Source organism: Rattus rattus, chromosome 7 (genome assembly GCF_011064425.1).
Source record: "Rattus rattus isolate New Zealand chromosome 7, Rrattus_CSIRO_v1, whole genome shotgun sequence".
Classification (NCBI taxonomy): domain Eukaryota; kingdom Metazoa; phylum Chordata; class Mammalia; order Rodentia; family Muridae; genus Rattus; species Rattus rattus.
This window is the reverse complement of record NC_046160.1, coordinates 99,407,628-99,427,030: the sequence shown is the minus strand read 5'-3', so window position 1 is coordinate 99,427,030 and position 19,403 is coordinate 99,407,628. Positions and strand designations below refer to the sequence as shown.

The 19,403-nt window shown below is 43.7% G+C and overlaps 1 protein-coding gene across 2 annotated transcripts in view; it reads left to right on the top strand.

Annotated features, from left to right (window-relative positions):
- Positions 1-19,403, top strand: part of Nek9 (NIMA related kinase 9) — a 40,988-nt gene that overhangs the window by 18,192 nt on the left and 3,393 nt on the right. For both annotated transcript variants that reach the window (XM_032908162.1, XM_032908163.1), the window contains 12 exons: positions 91-283; positions 4,422-4,566; positions 5,315-5,515; positions 5,687-5,733; positions 6,862-7,017; positions 8,341-8,449; positions 9,263-9,424; positions 10,860-11,030; positions 12,204-12,263; positions 13,937-14,145; positions 16,809-16,970; positions 18,650-18,856. In XM_032908162.1, the coding sequence (XP_032764053.1) occupies positions 91-283; positions 4,422-4,566; positions 5,315-5,515; positions 5,687-5,733; positions 6,862-7,017; positions 8,341-8,449; positions 9,263-9,424; positions 10,860-11,030; positions 12,204-12,263; positions 13,937-14,145; positions 16,809-16,970; positions 18,650-18,856 (1,822 nt within the window). The remainder of the gene's footprint in view (positions 1-90; positions 284-4,421; positions 4,567-5,314; positions 5,516-5,686; positions 5,734-6,861; positions 7,018-8,340; positions 8,450-9,262; positions 9,425-10,859; positions 11,031-12,203; positions 12,264-13,936; positions 14,146-16,808; positions 16,971-18,649; positions 18,857-19,403) is intronic.

Below are 19,403 nucleotides of genomic sequence, written 5' to 3'. Positions count from 1 at the left end.
TTCTTATATACCAGACAAGCACTGAGCTACATTCCAAGTCTTCTCTGAAACCATCTTTATGTTAAATGTGCTTCTGGGGATTGCTGCCAGGTCAAGCACTGTGACTGAAGCACCCATTGCTGTGGTAACATCGCGAACCAGTGAAGTCTATGTTTGGGGTGGTGGAAAATCCACACCTCAGAAATTGGACGTCATCAAGAGTGGCTGTAGTGCTCGACAGGTGTGCGCAGGGAACACCCACTTTGCTGTGGTCACCGTGGAGAAGGAACTATATACCTGGGTGGTAAGTAGAGTGGGCTATAAGCCCTGTTGTTTCTGGGCCCCGGCTGTGTAGGCCTTCTGTTAGCTTGTCCGACCTTGTGCTGTCGGAATGAGGTGATAGAACATGATCCTGCGAAAGCAGATGTGGGCTATGTAGGTCACTCATGCAGCTCCATTCCCAGACATTGTAGTCACCTGTGAATGGTTTTAGATGAAAGAATGAGAGAGGAAAAGAAAAACATGAGAGCCTTGGGTCTGAGTTCAGAAGACTGGGCTGACTGTCATGAACAAGTAGATGATTTCTGTCAGGAAACTGCAAGCCCCTTGTCTACGGATAAAATGCTAAGGCTCTCCCATTGTCGCCCTCTGAATTCTGCTCTGGCATTCGTTGTGTGGTGCTGTGGTTTATTGTTGTGCACCACCAACGTGTTTTCTGCCTCGTCCAGATCTGCTACTCTCCTCACTCACCTGTAGTTCAGGTTTCTTCCTTGCCACTCATTAGCATGGGTCTTGAACAAATGACTTATAAACTGATAAAATAAACGAACACCTCTTGCCCTCCTGGGTGACCTCTCTGCAACACCTAGCATCATTAATTGACTGTTCCCTCTAAGCTCTATTGTCACTTGGCTTCCTGTTTGATTGCTGTGCCTCTGTAGGTAACATTTCAGGCTACCAGGCTCACTCTGCCCCTGCTTCCTTTCTGAGGGAGCCCTTCTATTTTCAGTGGCTTCAGCTTTTGCATGGGTGCAAGTATTTGTCTTATCCCCTACTTTTCCTCCATTGTATGAGAACAGACAATGAGTAATTGTGAAATGTTTAAAAAAAAAAAAAAAAAAAGTGACTTGGCCTCTGTAACAGTGATGGCCTGTGGTTATTTCCTAAACCTTATCCCCTGAAGAGCTAGCTTAGGGTAGCTACCAGAAATGGAAGTAATGCCTTACAGCTGTTTATAGTAAAGGACTTATGTCTGAGTGAGTGCATGGAAAGAATTGTTATAGCTAAGAAACTGCTACAAAGCTATGAGGACTGTTCTTACCACCATATAGCACTTCTGCCAGGAGCCATCAAGGAGAAGCTAAAAGCTAGCAGGTGATCTTCCTGAGATGGTTCTGGCATGAACTGTAAAGTTAGTGACAGATCTGCTTCTATAGGCAAGGCTGAGGAGATTTCATTTTAGGAAAGATTCCTGCTTTTAATATGCTTTTCCTGTTATTGTTAAATATATACAACAATCACTAGGAATTAGCCCTCACTTTTGAGCAGATCTCTGCAGAACAATAAAGATGTACTGTCTTGTAGTGATACTGTATAGACAAATAGATGATTTTTTAATTCTTAATGATGATCCTATAAGAATTTCTAAAATTAGTAATTGTTAAGTCTTTTATAATAGGACTGCTGTTAAGTGCTATCTGATGTCAAAACTGCATTGAGGAGTCTGCCAGTCTTCAAGTGTCTATCAAGTGTGAATTGCTTCTGAGACAGCAAGCAAGCATCTACAACTTAGAGCACATTCCAAGAGGTTGTAAAACAATTAACCTAAGGTCATACAAAGGGGAGCTGAGGATTTACTATAGGTGCAAGGACAGAAGATAAAATACTGACTGGATTTATCTATAGAAAACTTCACTAAGAACTTAGTCACAAAAGTTAATGGTTTTTAACTTTCAGTGAATCTGTTGAGCTAATGACAGGTAATGAATGTTTGGCCAGATAATTACTCTTACTGGATATACATGTAAATATTCTCTGTTGTAAACTTTTTAAGTTTATGATTTAAATTTATGTTTGAACGTCTACTGAGTTTTTGTAAAAAAGGGGATGCTTGGTTAAACCATGTGATCTATTCTCCTAGAAAAGGTACAAAAGACTAGAAACATTATATTGGAAGGCATAGCATTGGGAGTAAGGCATTGGGAGCAAGGACATCATTACATCAGAGCAAGAAGAGAGAGCAAGATTAGAAGGAGAATGCAGAGTGGAATAACTCAGAAATTATAAGGCAACTTTTAAAAAAAAAAGGAAAAATATGCAGAATGCAGAGGGAAAGAGGGAAAAAGAAGGAGCTGTAGAGAAAGCAGAAGGAGCAGACGGGCTTCTCCTTACCATAGGACAGAACAGATCTTTTCTTAATAGCATGACAGGCTTAATCTTACTAAAGAGGACAAAACTTTCTTCTTATAGATTTAAATTTAGTTCAATTAGCAATAAAAGGGCAGAAGCTTTTTCTTTCTCTATGCAATAAAGATTAGAGCTCATTTTTCATCCAGAAGGAGTGAGTTCTTTCTGCACTGCCGCTTGGTCTTTTGCTGCATGTGTATATGCAAGTATGGGTGTGTGTTTTTGTGTCTGTGTCTGTGTAAGAATGTAATTATGAGATAAGTATGTATCGGGACCCAACTAGTTTGATGGAGATGTATGAATGTGTAAGCATGAATCTGTATATGAATTTATGTGAGTTTATTCATATTTGCATGCATAAAGGTTTTTCCTTATGCAAGACACTCTTCCTGATTCAATAGAATTTTATTGCTCAAAACTTCCCCCGTGCCTGACAAGCAAGAGGCATCTAGACAAGAGAGGAAAGGCTCTAGCAATGAATCCTTTACTTAATCCCCTGCCATTTTATGATGAGGTGATAAATCTCAGAGGCTGCAGTTTCTGGCCTCAAAGAAACTCAGGCAGGTCAGCTACTGCAGCAAAGTGATTTAGACTTAAGATTGGTAAACATTTTATTATTAAACAGTAGCCTTAAATATCTCGCCCTGCCTACACTCTCCCTTCAAGACACTTAACCTTCAAGAGAGAACCAAGAAAGAACAGCTGGGTGTGATTCCTCTCCACCCCATCACACACACACTTCCTTGATGGAACCAAATTCTCTCTTCCCCCGCCCCCTCAGTTTTGTTTTCTTTTTGATATAACTATATCCCTTATAGCTGTTCAGTGTTTTAAGGAAGTTGACCAAAATTTATAAAACTTAATAGCACTGTGGTTTTTAAGAGATTATACTCATGGGGCTAGAGACATGATTCAGTGGTTAAGAACACTGACTGCTCTTCCAGAGGTCCTGAGTTCAAATCCTGGCAACCACATGGTGGCTCACAACCATCTGCAATGAGATCTGATGCCCTCTTCTGGTGTGTCTGATGACAGCTATAGTGTACTTATACATTAAATAAATAAATAAATTTTAAGGGACTGGAGAGGTTACTCAGAAGTTAAGTGTACTGTCTGCTCTCCCAGAGGTCCTGAGTTCAATTCCCAGCAACCACATGGTGGCTCCCAATCATCTGTAATGGGGGTCTGGTGTCCTCTTCTGGCCTGCAGGGCATACATGCAGACAGAAAGCTGTATACATAGTAAATAAATCTTTTTTTTTTTTTTTAGAAAATGAGATTATACTCATTTAGAAAATTTTCTGCTTAGTTTTTGTCAGCTTGACACAAACTAGTCACCTGGACAGAGGGAACCTCTCAGGAATTGCCTTCATGAGATTGGCACATTGTGGGGCATTTTCTTGATTGATGATTGGTGGGGGCACCCCTGGGCAGGTCATTTTGGGCGCTATAAGAAAGCAAGCTGAGCAAACCCTGAGGAGGTGTCTTCTGCTTCAGTTCCTGACTTGAGGTCCTGCCCTGGTGTCCCCTGTATAGACTATAAACTATAACTTCTCCAAGGTGTGTTTAGTCATGGTATTTATCACAGCAACAGAAACCAAATTAGAGCGGAAAGCCACCAAATTATACTTCAACGAACTGTTCATCGTCACTTATAGTTCACCTCACCTAAGATAAGAATTTGACCTGATGCCTGATGGATATGAACCTGGATGTTCTTTAAAATCTTGTTTATGTGTAGGCGGAGGTTATATTAACCATTAAAGTGCTTTATCCTAGTGAAGTATAGTGGTGTCCCGGCCCTCAAAACGCAGAGACAGGCAGATTAACACAGAGAGTTAATTTCAGGATAGCTAGCAGTACATAGTGAGATCTGGTCTCAAAAAAATTTTTTTTAAAGTTTAATCCACTTACCCACTTTTGTCTTTACATTTCCAGCTATTTTTTCCTTACTGTTTTCTTCAGAAGTAGGATAGATATTGAAGATTAGCTTCTAGTATGAAAAGCTAAAACTTCACAAGACCTCTTCTTTAACAGAACATGCAAGGGGGCACTAAACTTCACGGTCAGCTAGGACATGGAGACAAAGCTTCCTACCGACAGCCAAAGCATGTGGAGAAGTTGCAAGGAAAAGCTATCCACCAGGTGTCCTGTGGTGATGACTTCACTGTTTGTGTGACAGGTAAGCACTAATGAAAAGCATCTTGAGTGCATTTAATATGGACATAATGCAATGTCAGCTGATATTTTATAGCAAACAACTACCAAAACCCCAGACATTAAAAAATACACACATTAATAACAACATTCCTGGGTCTAGCAAGTAAGGCCATAAATTCAGTTCCCAGAATAAGACAAACAAAAGACACTTCCCGATTTGGTACTGTGTGGAAAGAGTGATGAGCAAGGAGAAAAGGGGACAACAGAAGATGTGAGAGAGGAAAAGTTACTACTAGTTTTCCCTACTTTGGGGAGAAAATAATCTCCCTACCTATTTAGGCTTTGCATGTTGCAAATGCTGACGAAGAGTTATTCTTAGTTTTGATTTTATCATTACTTACTTTATAATTCTTGGAATTATTTTTTTTAATTTTATGGATATGTGTGTATCTGAGTGTTACACTGATCATGGAGTCCAGGAGAGGTGCTCAGATTTCGCTGAAACTAGGTTTACAGTTGTGAGCTGCCTGGCGTGGGTGCTGGATGTCCAGGGTCCTTTGGAATAGCAGTGCACACTCTTAACTGCCAAGCTCTCTCCAGCCCCATTGTTGGTATTTCTGTCTACAGAACAGGGAAGGCTCCAGGAAAATCTGAAGATTAGTTAGCGTAATAATCTTACAACTATTTAGACTGCTCATTACAGTACTACTGCCACGACATGTGGTTCCCTAAGTCATTCCTTTTCGTGATGGTTTTCTTTCCTTTTGCAGATGAAGGTCAGCTCTATGCCTTTGGATCAGATTATTATGGCTGCATGGGAGTAGACAAGGTTTCTGGTCCTGAAGTGCTTGAACCCATGCAGCTGAACTTCTTCCTCAGCAATCCAGTGGAGCAGGTCTCCTGTGGGGATAATCATGTGGTAGTTCTGACACGAAACAAGGAAGTCTACTCTTGGGGCTGTGGTGAATATGGTAGGTGAACCAACCCACTTCTTCCAGGTACTTAACCCTGATATCAGGCTTCGAGCACTAAACAGGTCAAGTAGCCTTGTTGGGGAATGTAAAATCAGAAAGAGTTGCAGGATATGCTTCTGGGGAAGAACGCCCTTGTTGTAATGAATGCTGTTCTTGTGTGTGTTTCAGGACGGCTGGGTTTGGATTCAGAAGAGGATTACTATACACCACAGAGGGTAACTGAGAAGCAGCTTCCTCTGACAGCCTATCTAAAACATAGACTCCAAAAAGACATCCTTGCCCACTGAATCCTCATAGCAGAGCGTTTATTTCTGAACTCTTTCCTGTCGAGGAGGCTGACAGTCTAGGATTCCTGATTTAGCACTATGTGGTCTTGCCATCGGACTAAATCACAGAAATTTGAGAAAATGGATACAGCTATTGTGGACACTGGAGTCACATTTTACTGAGAGATGAGGTTAAAGTCAGTACATAAAACATAAAGTGTCACAGACAGCTAAATCTCCCGAAGAAAGGATGGTGGGAGGTGATACAGTATCTCTTACCCCAGCCTCCCATTACTACAATTGAATGCCTTGTGAGATTGTTTTTTCTTAGAGGTTGTGCAGTAGGAGACATCATATCTGATTACTGTCAGGACTGCCAGAGCTGGCACTTTAAGAGGCTCCCAAGACTTGAGTCAGCTGAGGGACAAGCACAGTCACACCACTCTTACATACCTCAGGGCCCAGGCTTACCCGATCCTGGAAGGTTAACTACCACTTAACTATAGCTCTACCACAATGGTTGCCAAATTTTTACTTCTATTCTAAAATTAAATGGCACACATAAAGACTGTCTTTAGATTCAACCATTCTACTTGTGAAAAGAAACTAAGGCTCAAGGTTTTATACATATCCCTGGCCCGTCTGACACCCTTCCTCCTTCAGCCCTCTCCTGTAAGCTGTAGGAGGATATGGAGGTCCTAGCTGCCCCCTCCATACACTTTCTAAAAAATTGAGATCCTCCAGGCTGCTGTCTTTCTTCTAAGACTGTCGAGGAGCCCTTCCTCTCAGAACACAGCCAGCTGGAGATCAGAGTCGCCCCTGCCCAGCTTGTCTGCACAGTCTCCCCTACAGAAGCCTTCTCCAAGGAAGTAGGAGCCACTCCTAAGACAGACTAACGGGGAGCATCTGTCCACTCAACTGCAGCCCTGTGTGTTATAAAACTTGAGCTCCGTGTTAGGAAGGGTGACCTCCAAGCTGCTGGGCAGCATGATAGCATGACGAAGGAACTTGAGGGTTGTTTTCTAATATGATTTATGTATTACTTGGGTTTTTTCCCATTAAGTTTTTTCCTTGCAGGTGGATGTTCCAAAGGCCTTAATCATTGTTGCGGTTCAATGTGGCTGTGATGGGACCTTCCTGCTCACTCAGTCAGGCAAAGTGCTGGCCTGCGGACTCAACGAGTTCAACAAACTGGGGCTGAATCAGTGCATGTCTGGGATCATCAACCATGAAGTGAGTGGCCCTTGAGGTTCTAACCACGTCGCCAGAATGCTGGGCAGGGATTTCTTTGGTATTATAAGTTAGTGGCCATGGAATTTAACTCAAGAAGAAAGCAATCTCACAGACATTGTGTTCAGAAAAGCAGCCAGCTGCAGCCAGCCACAGAAGAGTTCACAGCATGTGACTGTGTTCTGTGAAGTTCAGGGACAGGCTAAATGAACTTGATGGCAATAGTCAGAAGTGCAGCTCTCTGTGGGATTTACTATTATTACTATTATTATTATCATATTTCTTTTTCTTTATTGGGGTACATGAGTCTTAATCAAAAATCAGGTGAATCACCTAAGGGAATGACCTCTGTTTTGATCAGGGTGGTGGTTTTATAAATGTCTTCGTACAGAGGCTAAGTGTGATGGTACATGCCTTTAATTTTAGCACTCAGGAAGCTGAGGCAGGAGGATCTTTAGTTTGAGGCCAACCTGCTGTATGTAGCAACACCCCTTTAAAAAAACAAAGGCAAAAATCCCACAAATGTGTTTGTGCAGATGTGGGTCAAGCTGTGCAGTAGGTTGTACAGTTAGAGCTCAACACCGTTGACTGCAGAGGGCAAGGAAAGAGCAAAATCAACTGAATTTAGTTTTGCAACTTGATGAAAAGTTGAGTTAATTTGTTCTTTTTTAAACTGATTTATTTATTTATGTATTTGGGCATTCTGTCTGCATGTACATTTGCACACCAGAAGAAGGGTACCGGATCTCGTGGGACTATAGCTACAGGCAATAGCAAGTTGCCATGTGGGTGTTGGGAATTGAACTCCCGGTTCTTTGGACGAACAATGCTCCTTATCACTGAGCCATTTCTCTAGCCCCATGTTGAGTTAATTTGTGTGTAGTGTCTAAAGTCCATTCTCAGGAGAGCACAGACTCAGGGTAAAGGCTGGAGAGTGGGTAGTTTGAAAGGTAGTTAAGATGAAGGTTTGTGGTCAACTTTTTTTATGTGGGGCTTTTATACCAATTCAGAGAAAGATGTATAATGAAGGTGAAATTAGATTATGGTAGCTGATTTCTTTGTAAGCTGGAGAGATTTTACCCTGCCCTTGTTAGATAAGTAGCGTATGCAAGCAGTACAAACGTAGATTTTGTAACCAGAAATCCCTGCTTCTTGCAACAAATTCTCCGATTCTGTGTTTTACTTGTTTCTTGTGTCCTGTTGAAGATTGAAAGCTATGTGGCATGCTCTCTTAGAATTTGCTTGAAAAGACTTTTCCATCCTCAGCCTGTCCCCACCATCACCGTCCCACCCTTTGACCCTGTTGCTCTGTTTTACTTGTCTCAGGCATACCACGAAGTTCCCTACACGACCTCCTTTACCTTGGCCAAACAGTTATCCTTTTACAAAATCCGTACCATTGCTCCAGGAAAGACTCACACAGCTGCTATTGATGGTAAGCGGGCTCAGCTGGGTGCATGCCCTCAGAACTCGGGTGCTCTGTGCTATAGGGTGTTAGCTTTCTTGATATCTCTTCTGACTTCTCCCTAGTACTCAATATTAACTCACTAACAAATCAGGCATTCAAGTACAGATTTTTTAAAAATGATCTTTTTAAGTGCAAGATAAATGTGCACTTTAATAAGTACACCACACTTTAGACTGGAAAGATGGCTCAAGGGTTAACAGTCTTTGCTGATTGTCCAGAGAACCCAAGCACCTTTACCAGCATCCACTTTTGACTGCTCATAACTGACTGTTAACTCCAGCTTCAGGGGATCTGATGTGCTCTTCAGACCTCTGAGGGCACCCAAACATGTGGCATATACACAGAGAGACATACACACATAAAGTCAATGAATAAATTATCTTTTTAAGCCAGGGTTTCTCTGTGTCTCAAATATTTGACTGAACATTGTTCTGAAACTCTTGTTGTAGAGCAGGCTGGTCTTAAACTCTCAGAGATCTGCCTGCTTCTGCCTCCTGAATGCTGGGATTAAAGCTGTTGTGCACCACTATGCCCAGCCATAAATACTCTTTAAAAAAAACCATATTTCTAACATCTGGATTCTATGGTCTCTAATTGGCCCTTACTATAAGTATTCTAAATTAAGGTTCTGATTGGTCACACCGCCTAGATACCCTCGCCTCAAGGTCACACGGGTAACTTGATATGTACACGTTCTAGTGCAGGAGTCTGCATTGCTGTACCGTCTTCTGTGTCTCATGACCCATTTGTGATTGCCCTTTATTTTTGCTTCTCTCTCAGAGCGAGGCCGGTTGCTGACTTTTGGCTGTAATAAGTGTGGGCAGCTGGGTGTTGGGAATTATAAGAAGCGCCTGGGAATCAACCTGTTGGGGGGACCCCTTGGTGGGAAGCAAGTGATCAGGGTCTCCTGTGGCGATGAGTTCACCATCGCTGCCACCGATGGTAAGTGCCTATGTTTCTCAAGCCTTCCAGACAGGTTTGAATTCTGGGTTGGAAAAAGAAGTTTTTTATGGAACTGGTATATGTTTTATGTCTGATAGAGTAAATTTTTTTAAAGGCCAGATTTCTAAGTTCACCTAATTTTACTGTCATTTAACATTTTTGGTAAAATATTTCCAGAATCATTGAGCACTTCTGTCTGTCTTGTTCAACACCAATGTTGATCCCACATTCCGATCAGCACTGGCTGGATATGTGGGAAAAGCAGGGTAGAGAAACGTCCGACTTCTTCCCTGGACTCAGTCTTCTCCACCAGGAGCTCGTGCCTTTCAGTTCCCCTCTGTACCTTGCAGCTGTCCCACCATCTCTGACCTTCAGACATTTACCACAGCCCTTCAGCGTGGATAACAAAAGCTAGAGTGGCAGTAAAGCCCATGTATTACAGATGAGTGCGTATCTGCTGTCCAAAAGATCATCCGTCACACGCCCTTTTGTGAGAAGGGGGAGGGAGAAGGAGAGAAAGCCTAAGTTAATAAGAGTCAGATTTCTGGTGTTGGCAGGTCAAGCACTGTGAGTCTTGGCAGACTTCTTAGGTCGGCCAGCTCCATCCTGCATGCCCCCCATTCTTCCTCAGCAAGTCCCGTTGACTCTCTTCAGCATAATCCCAGCAAGTCTCAAGACTTGAGCTGCATTCTGCTTCCGCCTTTGCTCTTTTGCAGTTGGTCCTCATCATCGCCTTGGAATCCTCTTAAATACTTCCTGCCCAGAGCCTCTCTTGGTACAGCAGTCAGGCCTGCATGGTCCCATGTGACCAGACCTCTCCTCCCCCTGACTTCTCCCTCACTTTTCTTCTAAGTAAAGAAGGAACAAGGAGGGAATAAGACCTCCTTGTTCCCTGTTGTGCAAAGCTGCACCTGTGTGCCTTTGCTCCTGCCTTGTGTCTGCCGACAACTCCCTCAGTTCCGCTAGAGGGGTGCTCAAGGGTCAAAGAGTATTTGTCTGACTGCTTCTCTGAAATGATGAAGTCCTGCTGTTACTCACGGCCTTCATTGTCACACCAACCCCCTTCTTTCATAGCACTTGCCTTGTCTGAAATAGGAGAGAGCTGTTTGTTTGTTGTCATTCTCTCCACTGACTACACAGGAACAAGGGCTTAACTTTGTGTCCTGCCTCAGACACCTTGAAAAACACTTGCCATCGAGTAAATTCTCATACTTATTTGAATGAGTGAGTGAATGAATGAATGAGTGAGTGAATGGCAGACGTAGGAGCAGTAGTCATTTTTACCTATATATACCTATATATTACCTATATATAGAAATTATTAGCTCTTCCCTCACTTTGTAGGACTTCTCTCTAGATTCAGGGTGTAACTGTTGGATACCCATAGAATTGGAAAAGTCGTGTCCCATCAATGTGCTCTTTAATTCTTTTCTAGATAATCACATTTTTGCCTGGGGTAATGGTGGTAACGGCCGCCTGGCAATGACTCCCACAGAGAGACCACATGGCTCTGATATCTGTACCTCCTGGCCTCGGCCTATTTTTGGATCTCTGCATCACGTCCCAGACCTTTCTTGCCGTGGCTGGCACACCATTCTTATTGTTGGTAAGGGTTTCATCTATGTGGAGTTGGGGTGGCTTAGACAGGATTGATTCACACCTGTGGACGGTACTAGTGGTGACATTGTTGGAAGTACCCTGAAGCAGAGGCTGCTTCCTCGAACCTTGTGCTAGATAAAGATGTCATGCAGAGTGACAGGAACAGAACATTGTCATTTCCCAAGTTAGGCATCCACTGTTTCTTCTCTGTTGGACTGTTTTGTCAGGGCCTTGTAACTCGGTCTAGCCTCAGTACTTAGTAGCCAAGAACAACCTTGAGTTCCTAACCTGCCTCCACCTCCTGAGGGCAAGGACTGCAGCCTGTTCCACCACCATCAGTTGGGACCTTTTTTAAATGGAACAGTTTTGGAGTCTTCCCCCCAACATTCATCTATGCCATAGAATGTATTACTTCCATTTCATAATGTATTGTCTGTATTTGTATTTTCTTGATAAACATTTAGTAATTCCTTTAAAAAAATTTTCCAAATGCTTTTTGCATACAGAGTGCTTTGAAGTACATGATAAAAGCTTGGCTTTTATAAATCTTAGTCCTGCACCACCCTTGACCAGCTTAATCAGGATCTCTGGGGTCAGATGCAGATACTGCTACTTTGTAAAGCATCTATGATGCTTCTAGGAACACAGATAGAAAATTCCCAGTACAGACACTGAGTACAGTAGCCCACAAAGTGCTCACTCGTGAGACTCACTTCTAATAGTGAGTCTGGGTTACTTGAGACTCACTTCTAATAGTGAGTTCTGGGTTACTTGAGACACACTTCTTTTTTGTTTTTTTTTTTTTTTTTTTTTTTTTTTTTTTTTTTTTTTTTTTGTTCTTTTTTTTTTCGAGTTGGGGACCCAACCCAGAGACACAACTTCTAATAGTGAGTTCTGGGTTACTTGAGACTCACTTCTAATAGTGAGTTCTGGGTTACTTGAGACTCACTTCTAATAGTGAGTTCTGGGTTACTTGAGACTCACTTCTAATAGTGAGTTCTGGGTTACTTGAGACTCACTTCTAATAGTGAGTTCTGGGTTACTTGAGACACACTTCTAATAGTGAGTCTGGGTTACCAGGAGTCGGTGTCGCAATGACGGTTTCTTCCTGTCCCATCTCCCTTCACTCTTCCTCCCAGTGTCTGTACAAAGTGCTTACCTACTGCATATTTCTCCTCAGAGAAAGTATTGAATTCCAAGACCATCCGTTCTAACAGCAGTGGCCTGTCCATCGGAACTGGTAAGCAGCCGTGCCCCAGGCACCAGTTTGGTCTTTGTGTTAAGGAATTGTGGCTAAGAGGCTAAGAAGTTTGTATTCTGGTGAGTGTTGAGGCCTTGGCATTGTTATCAGGGTGCCTTGTCTTCTCTGCCTGCGTTACGTGTGGTAGCAGGTAAGAGACTTGCTCCACATCGTCGTGGACATTCGTATTCCGTATCAGCCTGTACTCCCACGGTCTTCCAAGCAGCCTGGTCTTTAAAAATCTACAGCACTTGGGAGGCAGGGGCAAGTGAGTTTGAGGTCAAATGTGTGTATATAGCAAGTTCCAGGCCAGCCAGAGCCACACAGTAAGACCCTGTCTCCAAAAAGCAAACAAAATTTACCTTCAAAATAGCCCTCTGAAGAAAAAGTCAGTTATTAACTTTCAACTTAGGAAAATCGCCTAAACCCTCTGATAGCTTCCCCACTGTAATTTTCTTCCTGGTTCTCTGTTACTTGGGACCATGCCAGAAAACTAAACTGTTCTGCTTTTCACCTGCGAGAAGTCAGGTATGCGCAGACATTTCAGAATCCATCTTCCTTTTGGGGGAAACTTAAGAGGTGCTTGGCTCACTGCTGCATAGCTTTTTACATAAGACAGTACTAGTGGAGGACACTGCAGTGTGTTTACCTACCAGAGACGCGTGAAGACTTAGAACATGGACATGGATTACGGTGATTATAGCACCATGTGTGTAAGCCTGGCCTGGTGGCACCTGCTTATAATCCTAGCACTAAGAAGGTATGGCAGTAGTGAGATCAGAAGTCCAAGGCCAGCCTGGCTGACATAAAGATCCTGTCTCAAAAATTAAAATTTGCAAACTGAATATTGATGGAGAACACCTTTAATTCCAACACTTGGGAGACAGAGGCAGGTGGATTTCTATGAGTTTGAGAGGCCAGCCTGATCTTCAGAGCACATTCCAGGACAGCTAGGGCTACACAAAGAAACCTTGTCTCGAAAAATCAAAATAAGCAGGTAGGTAAGCAGGTAGGTAGGTAGGTAGGTAGGTAGGTAGGTAGGTAGGTAGGTAGGTAGGTAAGCAGGTACGTAAGCAGGTAGGTAGGCAGGCAGGCAGGTAGGTAGGTAGAGTAGAGTAGATGGAGTAGAAGTATAGGCCTGTAAGATGCTCTCGGAGGAAAGGCTTATACTACCATCATGACAACCTGAGTTCAGTCCTGGGACTCACATGGTAGAAAAAGAGAATTAACCTCTGTAGATGGTCTTCTGACTCTACATGGACAGCGTGGCACACACATGCCCACATGCATACACATAATAAATCTATGTAATAACCTTTAATCTAATGCGGAGCTGGAAAGACAGTTCAGCAGTTAAGAGGACCTGTGGGTTTTACAGAGAACTGGGGTTTGGTTCCTAGCACTCAAATGGCTGCTAACAAGCATCTGCGACTCCAGTTCCAGAAGATCTGACGCCCTCTTCTGACGTCCAAGGGCAGTGCATGTGCATGGTACCTAGACATACACATAGCCAAAACCACCCACACACATAAAATTTTAAAAATCCTTTTAGAATATTTTTTATAAATTTAAATGCTATGTAAAAACTTTTGTGGGAATAAGTGAGGTGTCAGGCGGTGACTCTCTTTGTGGCCTAACGAAGCTCTTTCTTTCCTGTGCTCCACACCCACCAGTGGTTCAGAGCTCCAGCCCAGGCGGCCGCATTGGTGGTGGCGGGGGTGAAGAGGAAGACAGTCAGCAGGAATCTGAAACTCCAGATCCAAGTGGAGGTTTCCGAGGGACAATGGAAGCAGACCGTGGAATGGAAGGTTTAATCAGCCCCACAGAGGCTGTGGGAAACAGTTGTGGGGCTAGCAGCTCCTGTCCTGGCTGGCTTCGGAAGGTAATTCCCTTGGAACAGATACTTCAGCTAAGCCTGTAAGGACTGCCAAGGTCTCACTTTCTTGTGCCCTACTAATTTAGACAAGAGTCAAGGCTTCACCGTCCCACCTGGGAAAAAGATGTCTATATTTTATTTTAAAACTAGGTCTCAGTTTGTAGCCCTGGCTGGCTTAGAACTCACAGAGTTCCACTTGTCTCTGTTTCCCAAGTGCTGGGACTAAAGGCACAGGCCATCAGTGGCCTAGCTCTGTCATGCCTGCATATTAAAGTAAAGTAAATGCATATAACATCTTTTTGTTTTTACAACCTATTGTGAAAGTTTTTTTTTTCATTTTTTATTAGTTCTTTGAAAATTTTGTGCATTTCTATTTTCATCATATTTAATTCCTCCCTCCAACTCTTTTATATCCATTCCCCTCCCAAAGACCCCAGCTTTATCTGCCCCCTTCTTTTTTTTAGGCCCTTCGAGTAGTTCGTGCTGCCCATATCTCTAGGATATATGTCCTTCCACTGGAGTATAGTTAACCTACTAGGAGCCCACCTTTCAGAAGACTGATTCTTCCTCTCCTAACAACTAGCAGTTGCCAATTAAGTCCTTAGCTAGGAGTGGGATTTCATTCCCACTTCCACTCTTCATCTGGGGCTGGGATTTGCTCAGGCTTGAGTTTGCCCAGGTCTTAGGCATGCCATCACAATTGCTGTGAACTTAATATGCAACTGGCCTTCCGTGTCCAGGGAACGCCTGTTCATTCTCAGAGTCCTCTAGAGCCTCTGGCTCCTATAGTCCTGCCTCCTCTTCCACAGTGATCCCCGAGCCTTGGGAGCCTTGGGATATGATTCTCAGAACCTCTTTAGAGCTATGAACTCTTCGGTCTCATTGTCTGCTCCATTACCAGTTGTGCGGGTCTCTGTGAATCACTAAACACTGCCAAAAGCAGCCTCTCTGAGGAAGGTTAAAAGACACGGCCATCTGTGAGCACAGCAGTAGGTCATGAGGGGCCAGTTTAATACTGTGCCCATTTAACAGAGTAATAGTGGTAGGTGCTCCCCTAGGGCCTATGACCTGTCATGCTGTGTTTGTGGCCCCAGTAACAATGCCAGATAAGGGACTCAACTGTGAAGCAGACCTTAAATTCAGTCGGACAGTGGTTACTCGCTCCAGTAATACCCATACCTCTGTGCAGCAGTCAGCATGTCTTGCCAGGCTGTTGTTCTACTTTGAAGGACTCGCACACCCACATGATTACATTTTCTCTCTGGTGGTGGTATCTGTAGTGGTGACTTTCAGTGGTGTGAACACTTGCCCGCTGTGAAAAGACTTCCAAAAGAGTATCAGCTTGCCTTCTCTGTTTTATAACTCAACTTGTGATGTCTTCAGCAATAGGGTTTGTTTTGCTTTGTTTTAAATACAAGGTCTTACTTGTACCCCTGGCTGTCCTAGAACTCACTATGTAGGTCAGGCTGGCACTGAACTCACAGAGCTTCCTGCCTCTGTCTCTAGTGAGCATAGGGTTTTACTATCACGTTCTAGAGGATAGCAAGAATACTGGCCACAGCCTGCACTGCTTGGGGTCTGTGGGCCCTCACTTGCCAACTCCTAAAGAGGTAGCGCATTCCTGGCACTGAGCCTTTGGGTAGCCTGTGGTGTGGAGTAGGCATCACTACAGGGAGGGGAGCACTGCACAGACAGCTTTAAAGTGCTAAGGAATGAACTGCTGTGGACGCTTCCTAAGGATAAAATACAGAAAGAGTTTAAACAGAGTTGAAGGCATGTTTTTGTAGTGTACTTGTGCTAAGATCCAGCTCACTGATAACCTTTCACTTCATAGAACTAAAGTTTTGAGCAGTTGAAATGCCTTACAATAGAAATATAGTATACTGAAGGTAAGGTACAAAAAGTTTAAAAAGTAAACTATTTTATATGAAAAGATTGAGTTTCTGTCAGCAAGACCTTATTTTTTCAGACAATACATTGCATAAAAGAATGTGGAAGACTAGACTAGGTGCCACTATAATAGTGGTTATTTCTCGGAGTGATGAAATTGCCAGATTTGATTGGTGCCTTTAACCCACCTCTTGGTATATTCTTCTTGACCCAGTCACTAGCATGTGTGCATGGCCAGCAACATTTGCAGTTATGGATCCCCTGCTGGCTGGCCTGGAGCTCACTGTGTACGTCAGTCTGGCTCCAGACTCAAAGCCTCTGCCTCCTAAGTACTATGATTAAAGGCTCGTGCCTCTACACATGGTGGAATTTTTAATTTTTTACAAAAAAGGGGTGGTGGTGGTCTACATACTGAAAGCTCTTCATCCGTTAGGACTTAACTGAGGATGGAGAACAGAGGGAGCAGCAGACCTCCGCCTCAGCCTCTAGCAGCCTGGCAGGGGCCTCAGTGCCTTGCCTTCAAGCCTCCTCACCAGCAGATAGAGTGTGTAGAATTGTGTTGGGAAAATAAACCAGATAGCAACTGTTTTTGAACTTGAGTTTGCATCACTGAAGGGACAGCAATTTGGTTCCAGGTTAGGCAATATATGTGGTCCACCACCATTCTGTCCCACTAGAGGGTGCTGCTGTCACAGCAGAGTGAAAGTGAAAGCTGCAGGGAACGTGGGAGAAAGGAACTTGCTGCAGCAAACTGTTGAAATTCTTTCTTGTATGCCTAGGAGCTGGAAAATGCTGAGTTCATCCCCATGCCTGACAGCCCAACTCCCCTAAGTGCAGCATTTTCCCAGTCTGAGAAGGACACTCTGCCCTATGAAGAGCTGCAAGGACTCAAAGTCGCATCTGAAGTCCCTCCGGAACACCAGCCTGCAGTAGGAGCCTGGGTAACTGAGCTAATTCTGTCACCTCAGCTTGGTAGGCAGTGGGCTGTGAGTTCTTAGGTCTCCGGGCTTCATCGCGTCCTCTTGCTTTCTGGGCTTGTGCTACACTGTCTCTTGGTAGTTCTAAGAGCCACTCTACCTTCCGGCACCAGAGGATCATTTCTTCCTCTCTTCCTCAGGAGTACCAAACTGAACCATAATTTCCAAATGGTCTTTTTGTTGTGTTGTGATGGTTTGTTTCTGTAGCCCAGCCAAGGATGGAGGGTGACCTTTAACTTCTGTTTCTCCTGCCTCCATCTCCCCAAAGGTGATATAAGCATGTGCCATATTTCCAGTTATGCAGTGTGGGGTCCAACCCAGAGATCTGTACATGCTAAGAAGGTTTCACAGATAGCCACGTTCCCAGCATCCAGACTCAGTTTGGATGGCACCATGGGTTGTTGAGCTGTGTGTAAGAGTGATGCCTGGAGTCTACTGAAAGAACAGCACATCTGCAGCCAACCTTGGTAGAAATGAAACCGTAAATCGGTAACCAAAGCAGAGAACATCACATTTCTAGAGAAGCCACAACATTATTACGTGACTTTGGGTTACACAAATCCTTTGCCACTACAACTCTGATCCCATAGCACAAAAGCAGTCACAGATACAGATTATCTCTTATCCAAATGATGGGGACCCAGAAGTCTTAAATCTCATGTTTTGGTGGATTTTGGGATATCTGCATATACATAATGATATGTAAACATAGCTTATAGGCCATCTTGTGATTGGAGGTTGTTTTGTGTCATATTTTAATAGACCTGTTCTGAACTCAGGCCATCTCATGAGCCTGGGTGTGATGTTTTCCACTCATGGTATCACTTCAGTGTTCAAACAGGTTTGGATTTAAGAGCATTTAGGATTTTCAAGTTAGGGATGTTCAACCCGTGATACATAATAGATGAGTGGGCCTATGTTTCAATAAAGTTTTATTTACAAAGTAGGCCAGCATTGACCTGTCGGCTGTTTTTTGCTGGCCTGCTTTTATTCTATTTTTATTTTATTCTATTTTGGTTTTAAGAGGCAGGGTTTCTCTGTGTGGCTCTGGCTGCCCTGGAATTCACTTTGTACACCAGGCTGGCCTCAAACTCACAAGAGATCCAACTGCCTCTGCCTCTCCACACCTGGCTCTGACCTGCTCTTTTTAAAAAGTATATACAGGAGAAAAATCCCAACTAGAATAACTGAAAGCCTTCCCAGGAGAGCGGTAACAAAGCCTTTAAAACTTGTGAGCATTTCCCTGTCTGTGTTAGCCTTCCTAAATTGTCTTGTCGGTTTTCTTCACAAACTCTTCTGGACTCTCAGACACAGTGTGACCATCTACGTTTTATGAACCTTACTGTGATCAGAACTTCTTCACCTCAGCACTAAAATGGAACATTCAAAAATCCGAGTTGTACAAAATCCTCCCAAATAGGGGATCATGCAGCCTGATGGGTCCGAGGCACGGGGCCTGTCCTATGAGCCCGAGGCACAGGGGCCCCTTGTCCTGTCAGTACCGAGTGCACTGGAATCCAGGCATGTTTTTGGTTCATTCGCACCTATTTTTGTGTATTTTTGTATTACTGTGCTGGTTAACGGAAAAGCTGTCTGTACTGGGGAGCCGTGGTACATCCTCTGCATTATCTCCTTGTCCCTAGCCCCCCCGGCTGAATCCTGCAGTGCCGTGTGTTGGGAAAGCATTGACCTCTCCTGCCTGTGCATGCAGTGCTCTGCAAGTGGAGGTTGAGAGGTTGCAGGGCCTGGTGTTAAAGTGTCTGGATGAGCAGCAGAAGCTCCAGCAAGAAAACCTCCAGATTGTTACTCAGCTCCAAAAGCTCAACAAGAGACTGGAAGGAGGCCAGCAGGTGAGAGCACTCATTAGAGAGTAATTGAATTCTAAACCTGCTTTCAAAGGTCACAGAAACAAGCCGTGAGGTGCAAACTAGACTTAGCCCTTTGTGATTCCCTGTCTCTCAAAGATGGGACTTGGCACTTGATTCCAGGAGCCTTGGACCCACCTAGTTCAGGTACCTGGGCTTACCATTTTTAACACCTAACTTCCATTGTTTTCTGTTACAAATCGTCTGGCTTTCCCACTTTGATTGTGAAAATGTTTAAACGTCATAATGAGCATGGTATGCCTACCGTGGAGGCTCAGTAATAACTCACGTGTTTCTTTATTTGGAGGTATGTATACATTCTTGTATTATCTTTTGTTGGTTGGTTGTTTTGTTTTGAAACAGGGTTTTTGTGTTGCTGGCTTTCCTGGAACTTTTTGAGTAGACCAGGCTGAGCTCAAACTTGGGAGATCCACCTGCCTCTGCCTCCTGAGTGCTAGGGTTAAAGATGTGACCACCACTGCCCCAGTCCATTCTTAATCTTAACCATTTCATTTGTACGTGTGCAACAGTG